Source organism: Haliotis rubra, unplaced genomic scaffold (genome assembly GCF_003918875.1).
Source record: "Haliotis rubra isolate DU_JTF1 unplaced genomic scaffold, ASM391887v1 Scf204, whole genome shotgun sequence".
In the NCBI taxonomy this organism is placed as follows: Eukaryota; Metazoa; Mollusca; class Gastropoda; order Lepetellida; family Haliotidae; genus Haliotis; species Haliotis rubra.
Genome location: NW_025766048.1, coordinates 932,678 through 945,155, shown reverse-complemented (window position 1 = coordinate 945,155; position 12,478 = coordinate 932,678). Strand labels below are relative to the sequence as shown.

The window sequence follows — 12,478 nt, the reverse complement described above, 5'->3', positions numbered from 1 at the left end:
GTATTGTCAAGTCCAACAATAATTTTGTCTTTCTTGAACTATCATATATTTAGTTTACACATTTACTGCGAACCTTCAAGATGTCAGCCCCCAGACTATTTCTCTTGTTATGAAATACATTGAGAGGTGGTATTTCCAAAAGGGAAGCCACCTGAAAGCGTTGGAACGTTATTTTCTAGTTAGACACATGTGGTGGATATTACTGAAAAATGCCAAGAAAAGTAGCGTTCAGTGTTAAGCAGAAGAAAAAACAACTGCAGGAACGACGACAGAGGAAACAAGGTATGTCTATATGCTACACAATATTGGATCATCTGTTTAATGTTTATATTAAGTGTTTCTTTACAAGCAGCATTAGGGATGATTGCGTCGTTGCATATGTCTTGTCACTCAAATACAGAGTGATATTGTAGAATGCATAACATATAATGATATTTTCTTGTTTGTGATTTATCAACAGATCTACACTCACATTGGTAGTCGATATTGTGTGTATCTGTTATTTTGTAACGCAGTTTGTACCCTAGCACTTGTATCATGTATAACCTTAAGAAACTTTGTAACCCTATTTAACATGCTTAGTATTCCTTGCGAATTCTTATATTTTCTATCACCACCGAGTCAAAAGTGGTCAATGCATCCACATTAATCATGTTAGTAAAATCAGAGACCATATAATATATAATATATATTATATTATATGGTCTCTGGTAAAATCAATCATTCATTTGCTAAAACATTCACATTAAACATTTATGATTGTGATTTATATCTTTCAAAAATATTTCCCACGAACTATATATCACAGATGTAAAATATGTTGCTCACATAAGCTAGGTAAGCTCACAAAAGCTACAAACTGTGCCTTGGATCCAGGTCAGACCATTTGTAGACAATGCTGCCACTATAATAAAAAAATTAAAATTCCTATAAAATTGAAAAGGTAGTATTGAATATATACATGTGTAACAATTTTAACTATGCTGATAGAGATGCAAAAATATTAATGTAATTGTCAAGTTGTTGTAATTGTCAGCCAGATCAAATGCAGACAGTGACACTGACTCCGACAATGGTGATGTGCATGGGGGAAGTGTGTCTGAAGGAACAGCAGAATCAGCCATTTCTGTCAACAAGATTAACCAACAACCTTCAAATGTACCAGATCGACGACTCGATCCTAACAGGTTAGTAATTTTTTCTTGTTGCAATTTGTGACTATTGCAGGATATCTAGAGTTTTAGTCTTATTGCCGTTTTTGGGTGAGCAAAGAGGGTAAAATAATTATTTTGTTCAAAATTGCGAATTATTTTTAAGGTGATATTTCTTAAACATGCAAAATTCAGTTATATTTTAACCTAATTCATCTGAAAAATGTTAACCTAAGCTTCTGGCCTATGTTGGTCGTGTTGTGTTGTCAGTGAAATCTAACTTACCTCTACAAAGGCATATTCATATTTGTCAACTTTAACCTTGATTATAACGATTACAGCATTAATTGGAAAATGTTCAATTCCAGTTTGGGAAAATTTCAGACATTTCCTGCAGAAGCAGTTCTGGATATATACGCATCTAAGCCTGTATAGACAGGGTTCGAAATACCCCATATATTAGCGTGCCATAGCACGGTAAATATCGAAATGGCACGGGCAAAAAATGTTCTCGGTGCCCTTATGGCACGCCTAAGACATAACACACCTTTAGTCACTTAATAACCAAACAAAATACTTATGCAAATGACAACCAAGTAAAAACATTTATTGACCTTATCCGCCCAGGAAATCACTGGAATTATGATGGTTCATGTAAAGAAATCTGGTTGTTTTTTCATTTAGAGTGTTGGGAGTACTGATAGTTCAGTTACTGAAGAAGAAATTGTGTATGTTAGATATATTGAAAAAAGTGAACCTCTCACACAATTCTTAGCTATTAAAGGTGCTGGGAAAGCAGAACAAATGAAACATAAGAAAGCCATCTTAAACAGAAGACATATCAGTGATAACAGAAAACTGGTTACATTTGTTGTTTTCTGACAATAAATTTCAAAAGATCATCATCTTTGCTACAGTCATTTATTCTAAAAACATGTGTGCACACCTGATTTCTGAAAGGCACACCTAAAATATTTACCTGGTGCCCTAAGGCACACTTAGAAGAAAAAGTATTTCTATCCCTGATAGATAAATCACTGTAATGTTGTGAATAGTCTCATCTGTGAAATAAGATAATAAATTGATCTGGAATATTTAGATTAAACATTTGTCTATGTTAATCTTTTTTAGTTCTTTGGTTTTAGGCCCAGTTGCAATGTCAGTAAAAGTGTCTCAATTTGCTGTTCAGGTTTCTCACACTTAGGCTTCTCAGGATCTTGCCCATGACAGCAACCCATGCTTGTCACAAGAGGCAACTAACGGGATCCAGTGGTCAGGCTCGTTGACTTGGTTGACACATGTCATTGTATCCCAGCTGCGCAGATCGATGCTCATGCCGTTGATCACTGGATTGTCTGGTTCAGACTCGATTATTTACTGACCGGCGCCATATAGCTGGAATACTGCTGAGTGCGGTGTTAAACATCAAACAAACAAAACATATTATTTTCAATATCAAGATTGTTTGCCTGGCCAAGTTTGAGGGTTTGAGATCAGTTTTATGCCACTTTTAGAAAATTTCCAACATTGTCACGATAGAGGACACCAGAATTGGGCTTCACACATGCCCATGTGGGAAAGTCGAACCTGGGCCTTCCATGACAAGTGAATGCTTTAGCCACTTGGCTACCCCATGGCCGTTCCCAATGTATTGATAGGGGTATTCTAACTAGTGTCACCACTTAAGTTTATATCACATGGGGGCACCCTTCCACCCTTTTATTCATCCTTCCAAACATACATGCACCCACGTACCTACCTACCTACCTTCCTACCTGCCTACCCACCATTTATTACCTAATATTGTCATGATTATCATTTGATATGATGCTTTTGGTCAACTCATATTCCAGATTCCGCCTCCATTTCTTCAAAATGAGTGACAAGGAACTTGAAAAGAAGAGAGAAGAATGTGGAAAACTTATAACAATTCTACCAGAGGTACAGGCTTTGAAACAGGAAACGCATGACTTGAAACTCAAGACATGTTACTTCATTTCACCAATTAGTCTACTTTGCAGTATTTTAAAAAGTAAAATAACTATTATTAATATTAATAATTTTTTCCACAATTTTGACAGATCTGTTATAAACCAGATGATAAATAGAAGTGGGTTGACATGCGGTTTAACATCATTTTAAAGATAAATGCACTTATATACCGACATGCATGTAAGTGAGTGAGTTTAGTTTTATGCCACATCTAGCAATATCCAGCACTATCGTGGAAGGGACACCAGAAATGGGCTTCACATGTGCCCATGTGGGGAACTGAACCTGGGTCTTCGGTGTGATGAGCGAACGCCTTAACCACTAGGCTACCCCACCGCCCTGCATGTATGTGACAGCTAATGTAGGGAGTGTTGCTGCTTGTACTAGACTCTCTCATGGTGTCAGCCTACTGAGAAACCATCAAACAGTAGGAACACAGATAAACTGAAGCATGATATCTCAGGACTTGCATCTATAAGTGCAGTAATGTTAGACATGACACTAAACCCCATTTCTCCTCGTATGGCTGACATTCCTGCACTCTGATATCAGGATGCCCTGGAGACAGACATAGATGACATCTACAAGCCAGGCACTGTCTTGGACCTACCAAAGAGACCTGCATGGACAAGTGCTACATCTAAAGACGCTCTAGAGAAGAGTGAGGACGAATATTTCCAGGTAAACTTGCAAGGTTCCATGACTTGATCTTTGCCAATCCTTATATTTCCTGTTTACTGTCAGTGTTCAACATCTAGCATGAACGTCATGAAGTTACATACTGGTAAAAGTTTAACATTTAAGGGTTCTCAGACTCAAAAAACAGTGTGAACAAACCTTAATGATCCCAGTGCCTCGCATCCTCCCCTTAAAAGGGAGATACCTCCAGATTATATACAGACCCGTGTCATATAGCTGGCATATTGCTGAGTGTGGTGTTAGACAACAAAGCAACCAACCGAAAGATGAAGACCTCCACTGGTTATATCAAATACAACATATCTGTCAGAACTAGTCTTACATGCAAAAACTTGCGACTGTACAGTATTTAGAATTGCCAATTGTAAAATTTTATAAACAACTTTAGACATGCATGCCATTGTGGTTTTACCTAGTAAAAATGCAGAGAGGGCTGTAATTCTGAATCTGTTCTCAATGCTTCATTTTGTAAACAAATAGTGATTAAAACTGACAGAAAATGTAATCTTATTGAACATTTTTTGTTTTTTTCAAGTGCTAGCAACATTCTCAGAGGACAAGTGATGTATGAGGTTCATGAGAGGCATATAGAACTTGGTATTCAAGTGGTATTTTGTCTTATAAGTGAAGTATGGTTTCCACTAATCCTCAGGAATCTCTAACACTGAGAGAATTTGACTGTCCAGCATGATGTATGACGACCGAGGAAGGTCAAATTGTATACAGTCAGCTCCCATTGTTTCAGAGTTACCTTGACAACATATTTGCTGTGTATGGCCCCAAGGAGCTGAGCTTCTTCGAAATGAACCTCGAGACCTGGCGGCAATTGTGGCGGGTCACGGAGATGTCGGACATCATGCTGCTAGTCACAGACATCAGGCATCCAGTATGTGCTTACCAAAACTTGTTTCAGACAATCAGCCATTTGTTAATATGGATTTGACAAAATGTAACTTACTTATTATATTTGTATCAAAGATACTGTTGATAACACTTTGATTAATAAATGACAAGAAGGTTGAGGTGACACTGATGGCTCAGTTTAAGGTGCTGCGCTTTTTCACTCACTCACTCGACTGCCTCCATCGTGTGGTTAGAGAGCCCCGCCCGAGTGCGGAAGGTCACGGGTTCGATCCCCGATCGAGTCATACCAAAAGACAATAAAATATGGTACGTGTTGGTCCCTAATGGGTACAACAAGGACTGGTCAGCTCGGAGTCAGTATAATGTGTCTGAGTGGGGTATTCATGCTTCACTGCGGCATGGTATCTCAGTTGGCTAGCACTATAAAACCAGCTTCAGTCTGGGCTAGTACAAGCAGCCGCACATACACATACACACACATGCACGTCGTCATGAGTGAAATATTCTCCAGCACGACGTTAAACCCAATCTCACCTCACCTCACTCACTCCATTAATATAATAATAATAATAATAATAATAACAAATGGATATTTCTTGTCCACCATAGTCCATCCAAAGCATGCTCAAAGCGCTACATGTAAAAGAGTCACCAGAGTTTATGAGGAAAATATGACAGTTCGTCAAAATGACCACCAGAATATTTGGCAGTTATAGGTTGTAGAAATGTTTTGAAGAGGAACGTTTTGAGTCCCGATTTGAATGCTTCTAAGGATGAAGCATTTTTTCTGGGAGAAGGAAGACTTGTTCCTTTATCCACTTCGTGTTGAATACTGTATTGATTTCAGGCCCTTCACTTCTCACCTGCTCTTTACGATCACGTGACACGGGACCTAAACAAACCCATGATCCTCATCCTCAACAAGGTCGACCTTGCTCCACTTGGTCTGGTTGTGGCATGGAAGGACTACTTTCAGAAACACTTCCCCAAATTGCACATTGTCTTCTTCACATCATATGCTGAGGCCGCGAGCCACCAGGGAAGTCTGCAGCAAAGTAAATGTAAGACATTGTTTGATAAAATTACTATTATTATTACTATTAATTTTGAAGTAGATTGTTTGTTCTAAATTACATATTTAAATACCAAGGAGAGGATTAGGAACAAGTTCTCAAACTTAGAATACCCTAATCCTTTCTCTGTGAATAAAATATGATTTAAAACAAACACTCTACAATTAAAAGCTAATAATAATAGTAAATTTCCGCTCATATAGCGCTCATATGCAGGCACATTGCCTGCTACATACTTTACAGTCCCCTGTCACAAGACACTATTGTACTTTCTGATACTTTTTCAACTCCCTGGGGATCATACAGCCATGCTGCCTCTTAGGCACAATGAACTGAACACTCACATTACCAGCACATCCTCATGGGATACCCATTAAAACACATGATGACAGCTATAAGACTCTGGAGGAGTTATTGCTACTTGCACCGAGTGCAACCTGTTACTATTACAAGGTAACCTGCACCAGTCATGTTTAGATCTGGGTTAGAATTGATCTTCAGTAACCCGACTAACGGGATCGGATGGTCAGGCTCGCTGACTTGGTTGACACCTCATTGGTTCCCAATTGCTTGATCGATGCTCATGCTGTTGATCATTAGATTGTTTGGTCCAGACTCGATTATTTACAAATTGCCTTCATGTAGTTTGAATATTGCTGAGTGTGGCGAAAAACTAAACTCACTTACTTTCTTGTGCAACAGAGCAAGGATCAACCTGCAACAGAGAAGGATCAGTCACTGAAGGGCTTTAGTTTGTATTGTGGTAGTCAAGTTCTCAGGTTCCTCTTATGACCAGCATGGGCTGCTAAAACTTAATTGTATCCTCACGATGGGATTATTTTTGGCCATCTTTATCCTGCAGGTCTCATCAAAGGCCACAAAAAGGGAAGACAAATTAAGTCAGTTGGATCAAGGGAACTTCTAGAGGCTTGTGAGAGTCTTGTTGATGGGACAGGTATGTAGTTAAACCCCCTTGGTTTATGATTAAACTAACTCCAAATAAACAAAAACAATATTCTTTGTTTTTTAAGGTATTGTGCTCTTTATTTGTTGGTTTTCAAGAAGTTTGATTAAAAATTAATTGTAGATGATTAGAGAATACTTCCTCTGTATCCTCAGAAGACCAGTGAAGTATGGTTTCCACTGATCCTCTTGAAATTCATGTCTAAGGCTGAGGGGGACTCAGTTTTCACTCACCATGCCGAAGACCTGAGGTTTGGTTCCCTACATGGGTACAATGTGTGAAGCCCATTTCTTGTGTCCCCGACGAGATATTGATGGAATATTGCTAAAAGCGGCATAAAAATAAAATCACTCACTTGTGGTTGACGTCCAACGCTCAAATGCTGATGATTGCCAAATCATATGCAGTGAGCTCCCATTGTTGGTTTTCAAGGAGTTTGGTTAAAATTCATTGTAGATGATTGGAGAAAGCATATAGAAAATCTTGTTCACAGCAGTTGACCTTAGCAGTTGGAGGTCAAAGGTTGAAGGTCAGGAGGTTGACAAGGATGAAGATGCAGATGTGGACACAGGTGAGGTGCCAGCATCACCTGGAAAAACATCACCTGCAGATGACAACGGCCATGTGAGGTTCAGAGATGGGGTGTTGACAATAGGCTGTGTAGGTAAGTTGAAAGTTTTCTTAAGTAATAATATCATCATACTTTTTTGATTTATTAAAGAAATAGATTTTTCTCTTAAGAAAGAAGACACTGATGCTAATTTTCATTGCCCTTCACCGAAATTTGTTATTAACATTTAGACCCGTGAAGATCCGGGGTAGAATAGGTCTTCAGCAACCCATACTTGCCATAAAAGGCGATTATGCTTGTTGTAAGAGGCGACTAACGGGATCAGGTGGTCAGGCTCGCTGACTTGGTTGAACATGTCATCGTATCCCAAATGCGCAGTACGATGCTCATGCTGTTGATCACTGGATTAACTGGTCCAGACTTGTTTATCTACAGACCGGCGACATATAGCTTGAATATTGCTGAGTGCGGTGTAAAATTAAACTTACTCACTCACTCACTACTAACCTTTAAAGTAATTCAGTTCTGCACAGAGAGTTTAGTTGCTTTATCAAGTATTATTGTAATGTCATTCAGGGGTGGTGGGGTAGCCTAGTAGTTAAAGCGATCACTCATCACGCAGAAGACCAGGGTTTCGATTCCCAACATGGGTACAATATGTGAAGTCCATTTCTGGGGTCCCCCACGGTGATATTGCTGGAATATTGCTGAAAGCTGTGTAAAACCATACTAACTCAATGTAATGTCATTCCCCTAAAAGGTTCTGGTTAGAATTGGTCTTCAGTAACCCATGCTTGTCATAAGAAGTAACGAAGAGGATTGTCACTGGATCGTCTGGTCCAAACTCAATTATTACAGATAACTATCTAATAGCTGAAATATATTTGAGTGAAGTGTTAAACAGTGGAAAAAACTAACTGTAATGTCTTTGCTTATTTCTGTTGCAAGGATATCCCAATGTTGGCAAGTCATCTCTCATCAATGGCCTGGTTGGGAAAAAGGTGAAAAAAGTTTGATATTAACGTGATAACGTGTTTTAAGTATCTATTAATTGAACTGAATTTAAATTAAATTGAAATTAAATTTGAATTAACATTAAATTTGAATTAAAATTTAAAGTTGAATTAAATTTTAAATTTGATTAAAATTCAAATTTGAATTACATTCAATTAATAATTAATTCACATGCTGTGAATATGTCGGTTGATATAGTCTTATACTTTCTTTTCTATCACTTTGTTCTTGTGTGACCTTTATAGGATAGTAAATACAAATCAGTGAAGTTGATATTGATGACTCTTGAACTCATTTCTAATAATGTACCCATGGTAACAAAGTAATCTCTGTGGCAGGATGTGAATTGAAGCTGCTTGGTCACACAACCCATTTTCAGACTATATTCTCTCTCTCTGTGTTGCAGGTTGTGAGTGTGTCAAAGACACCAGGCCACACAAAGCATTTCCAGACTATTTTCCTAACACCAACAGTCAAGTTATGTGACTGCCCTGGACTTGTCTTCCCGTCTCTCATAGAGAAACCATTGCAGGTGAAAATATTTACGTGTGAATATTTCAGCTGAATCGATGCCATTTATTTGGTTTTCGGTGTTGATAATCACCTATGCTTGTAATCAATGCTGTTAGTGTGGTCAGGAAAATAGTACTTAGTCATCAGAGTGAGTGAGTCCCGAATCACGGCAGGGGACACCAGAAATTGGCTTCACACATTATACCCATGTGGGGAATCGAACCCGGTTTTTTGCATGACGAACGAACGCCACTGGGCTATCCCACCGCCCCTTAGTGATCACAAATAACAAAAGTAGATTTATGTAACAAGTCTCTGAGGCTTATTTACTCATGTACTTAGAAGATGGTGTGAAGGAGGAAGACTGTGCAACAGTGAAGCGATGTTGGTATAGGTCTCTTTGCAAACAATGGAAACAATGAAGCTAACATTATAATGTGAGAATTATTGAAAATAATTTCCCACAAAAAGCACATGTGACACATGTCTCACCCTAGGCAAGTGAGTTTGTTCATAAATTGCCTCTGTTCACCCAGCAGTGAATGGGGACCCGGTGGGAGAAGTCTAGTGACTATAACCTTCTAGAGCCTCACAGGCAGCTTGGGTTATCCGGTTATCAGGCGCTTTATAAATAGCCATAAATTAATTAATTTATATGTTAATTAATAAAAATATTGACTTCAGGTTCTGGCTGGTATTTTCCCTGTGGCTCATGTGAGAGACCCGTACTCGTGTATCGCATTCCTGGCATCAAGGATCGACCTCACTCTCATCCTCAAGCTCACACATCCCAAAACAAATCGGCTGAACGTAAAAGATCTAAAATGGACAGCATATGACATATGCATAGGTAAAATTTACCAGATATCTATATGTCAACATCATAACTTATCTCATGAAGATTCTGGTTAGAATTGATCATCAGTAACTCATGCTTGTCGTAAGAGGCGACTAATGGGGTCGGGTGGTCAGACCTGCTGACTTGGTTGACACATGTCATTGTATCCCAATTGCGTAGATTGATGCTCATGCTGTTAATCACTGGAATGTTTGGTCCAGACTCGATTACAGTGAGACCCCAAATATCCGGATACCTCGCCTTCCGGTCAATTTTCATAAAAAAACAATCTCTTACGTTATAAAAGTGACTGTCTATATATGCGATTTATGTTCCTGGATGGTAAATTTTACAAACCAACCAGCTAAATCAACACAAAATTGACTCACTTATCCGCACGAAGCTTTGATCTTCCGCTGACCGTGTGAAGTGAAGCGCGAGTGTTCCAGGTGTTTTGACACGAGACAAGGTCTGCTAATCCAGATTAATGATCGATCAGCAGGGTATTGGTGGTGATTACTAGGCCTATCTGACACAGAGTGAATTGTAATTGGCAAATCAAAATGACCATGCTGTTTTGGAAGTGATTTTAAACCAGAAGTGTATGCTCGCTACCGTTCAAACACCTAAGCCTGGATGACAGAAATCCAGGTATCCGGATATTCAGTTATCCGGACGATTTACATAAAAACGAATGTGTCTGGATATCCGGGGTCTCACTGTATTTACAGACTACCGCCATATAACTGGAATACTGCTGAGTGCGGCAACTGAACTCACTCACTCACTGAGTAACACACAACACACAGCTGATTACATGTATGACCTTCACCCATAATAATCTACTGTGGACTACCTCCATGTGTTTGATATCTACAGAGTGGGCAGTGAAGTGTGGCTACAACACTGCCAGAGGGGCACGTCCCGACATCTACAGAGCAGCCAATCATATTCTCAGGATGACGGTAGAAGGGCGGCTACGACTTAACTTCACCCCACCAGGCTACACAGAGAGTAAAGGTACGTATACATCCAACATGCCTGCTGTGAAAGATCTGGTGTTAACTTGTAAAATGGTCAAGTATCAGATATAAATATTTTATATATTTCATAGGAAAAACAATCCCTGTAAATAGAACCCCTTTCTACTGAACTGTAAGGACTAATGTCAGAGTGGTTATGTTTGCAGAGTGCTGTCCCTTTGTACATATGTTGACATTTCTATACATTTCTACCATGCCACAGTTAAGCAGGAATACCCCACTCAGACACATTATGCTTACTCCAAGCGGGCCAGTCCATGCCGAATACTGTGCCATATTTTGGTATGATGCGGCAAAGGGATTGGACCTGCAACCTTCTGAGATGCTCTAACCAATACACCAGAGAGGCAGGCTAATCATACTGAAGTCATTGGAATGTGTAGCAGACGTGGACAACCCCAAAGAAAAGGAATGTTTTCATGCTATTTAGAAAGTGGTCAAATGTAACATGTTATGCTTGGGACTTCATTTTCTCAGTAAAGTACAGATTCTAGTACTTTGGGGAGTAGAGACCCATCTGGGATTTGAACTAACACACAGAATGAGGCACCTAATGGCCAGTGCCCAATGTCAACGATCTAACCCACTCAGCCACCACACCTTCCACAAAATGTAAGTCTGATGACTGGTAGTCTGGACTACATACTTTGTGTACCCCTCTGAAAGTTCAACCAGAAAAAGTACTTGAATCTGAACTCTATAGAGAAAGTATAATCCCAAATGTTTCATTATAAATTGTAACTATTTTCTGTGGATTAATGTTACAACCTCCTTACTGTCAGAAACTTGGCGGAATCACCCAGAAGTGACAGTCTTACTGAGGAGGGGTCAGTCTGTCTTGCGTGGATATCGGAGAGAAATTGACACAACATTATCCAGTGACACTGATGAAGAGGAAGTTCTCTCATCAAGTGCATCAGCCAATCAGAGCATCGAAGAGACGGATGTCAGCAACCCCTTCTCTATGCTTTCTGGAGACTGAGGATGTGGAACGTTTGGAAACTAACAATTTTTATCAGTGTACTCGGATATTGTCCAATCTGTGATAAAACTACGCTGGTGTTGGTTCATTTTAACATTTCAGCAATACAGGATCAGCTTTAATATCTTGCTGTAGATCCACCCTGATCATTAAGAAGATATTTTACGGTTTTATGAAATGGGTTTGCTTGCATCAACAGCAGTTTATCATCCAAGACGATGTAGCAGTGGATGTCAACCATCCCTGCTTCCATGTCTCCATCCCTCCTCTGTTCAAGCTCTAGTGGAATAATAAAGAGATGAATGTTTCCCTAGTTTCAGCATCTGGTTATTATGTTAACTGGTCACCTCAAGTGACCTTTGGTAAATTCCAGGAGTGAGTGAGTTTAGTTTTATGCCCCTTTCGGCAATATTCCAGCAATATCAGGAGAGGATACCAGAAATGGGCTTCCCGCATTGTATCCATGTGGGGAATCAAACCCGGGTCTTCAGCGTGACGAGCGGATGCTTTAACCACTGGGCTACCCCACCGCCCAGTTAAATCCAGGAACATGAGAATGGTGCTGACACAAATGTTGTGTTACATTTAATATCACATATACTGAAAATCATAATGGCAGCAAACTGGGAATTCATACCTTTGTAGAGTACTGCTAAATAAGCGCACAAATCTTTAAACTATATCCTTATTTGGGATTTCACATCCAATTAAAATAATGGATGCTATTTTTTACGATGGATCTGCCCCAGGCACAAACACACACAGTGAGGGAAT

At 39.3% G+C, this 12,478-nt stretch overlaps 1 protein-coding gene across 2 annotated transcripts; it reads left to right on the top strand.

The window, feature by feature from the left end:
* Window positions 1–58: 58 nt before the first annotated feature.
* Window positions 59–12,012, top strand: LOC124275916 (guanine nucleotide-binding protein-like 1). Of its 2 annotated transcripts, none has more exons than XM_046711605.1 (13): window positions 59–282; window positions 1,037–1,187; window positions 3,005–3,092; window positions 3,696–3,824; window positions 4,588–4,728; window positions 5,554–5,767; window positions 6,642–6,734; window positions 7,240–7,407; window positions 8,263–8,315; window positions 8,735–8,860; window positions 9,526–9,691; window positions 10,559–10,699; window positions 11,505–12,012. In XM_046711605.1, exons 1-13 carry the CDS (start codon window positions 210–212, stop codon window positions 11,702–11,704), a joined length of 1,743 nt encoding a protein of 580 aa, XP_046567561.1. In that variant the 5' UTR covers window positions 59–209; the 3' UTR covers window positions 11,705–12,012. The 2 variants fall into 2 exon arrangements, with proteins under 2 accessions (XP_046567561.1, XP_046567560.1); XM_046711604.1 differs by having other exon boundaries at window positions 7,237–7,407.
* Window positions 12,013–12,478: the final 466 nt, after the last annotated feature.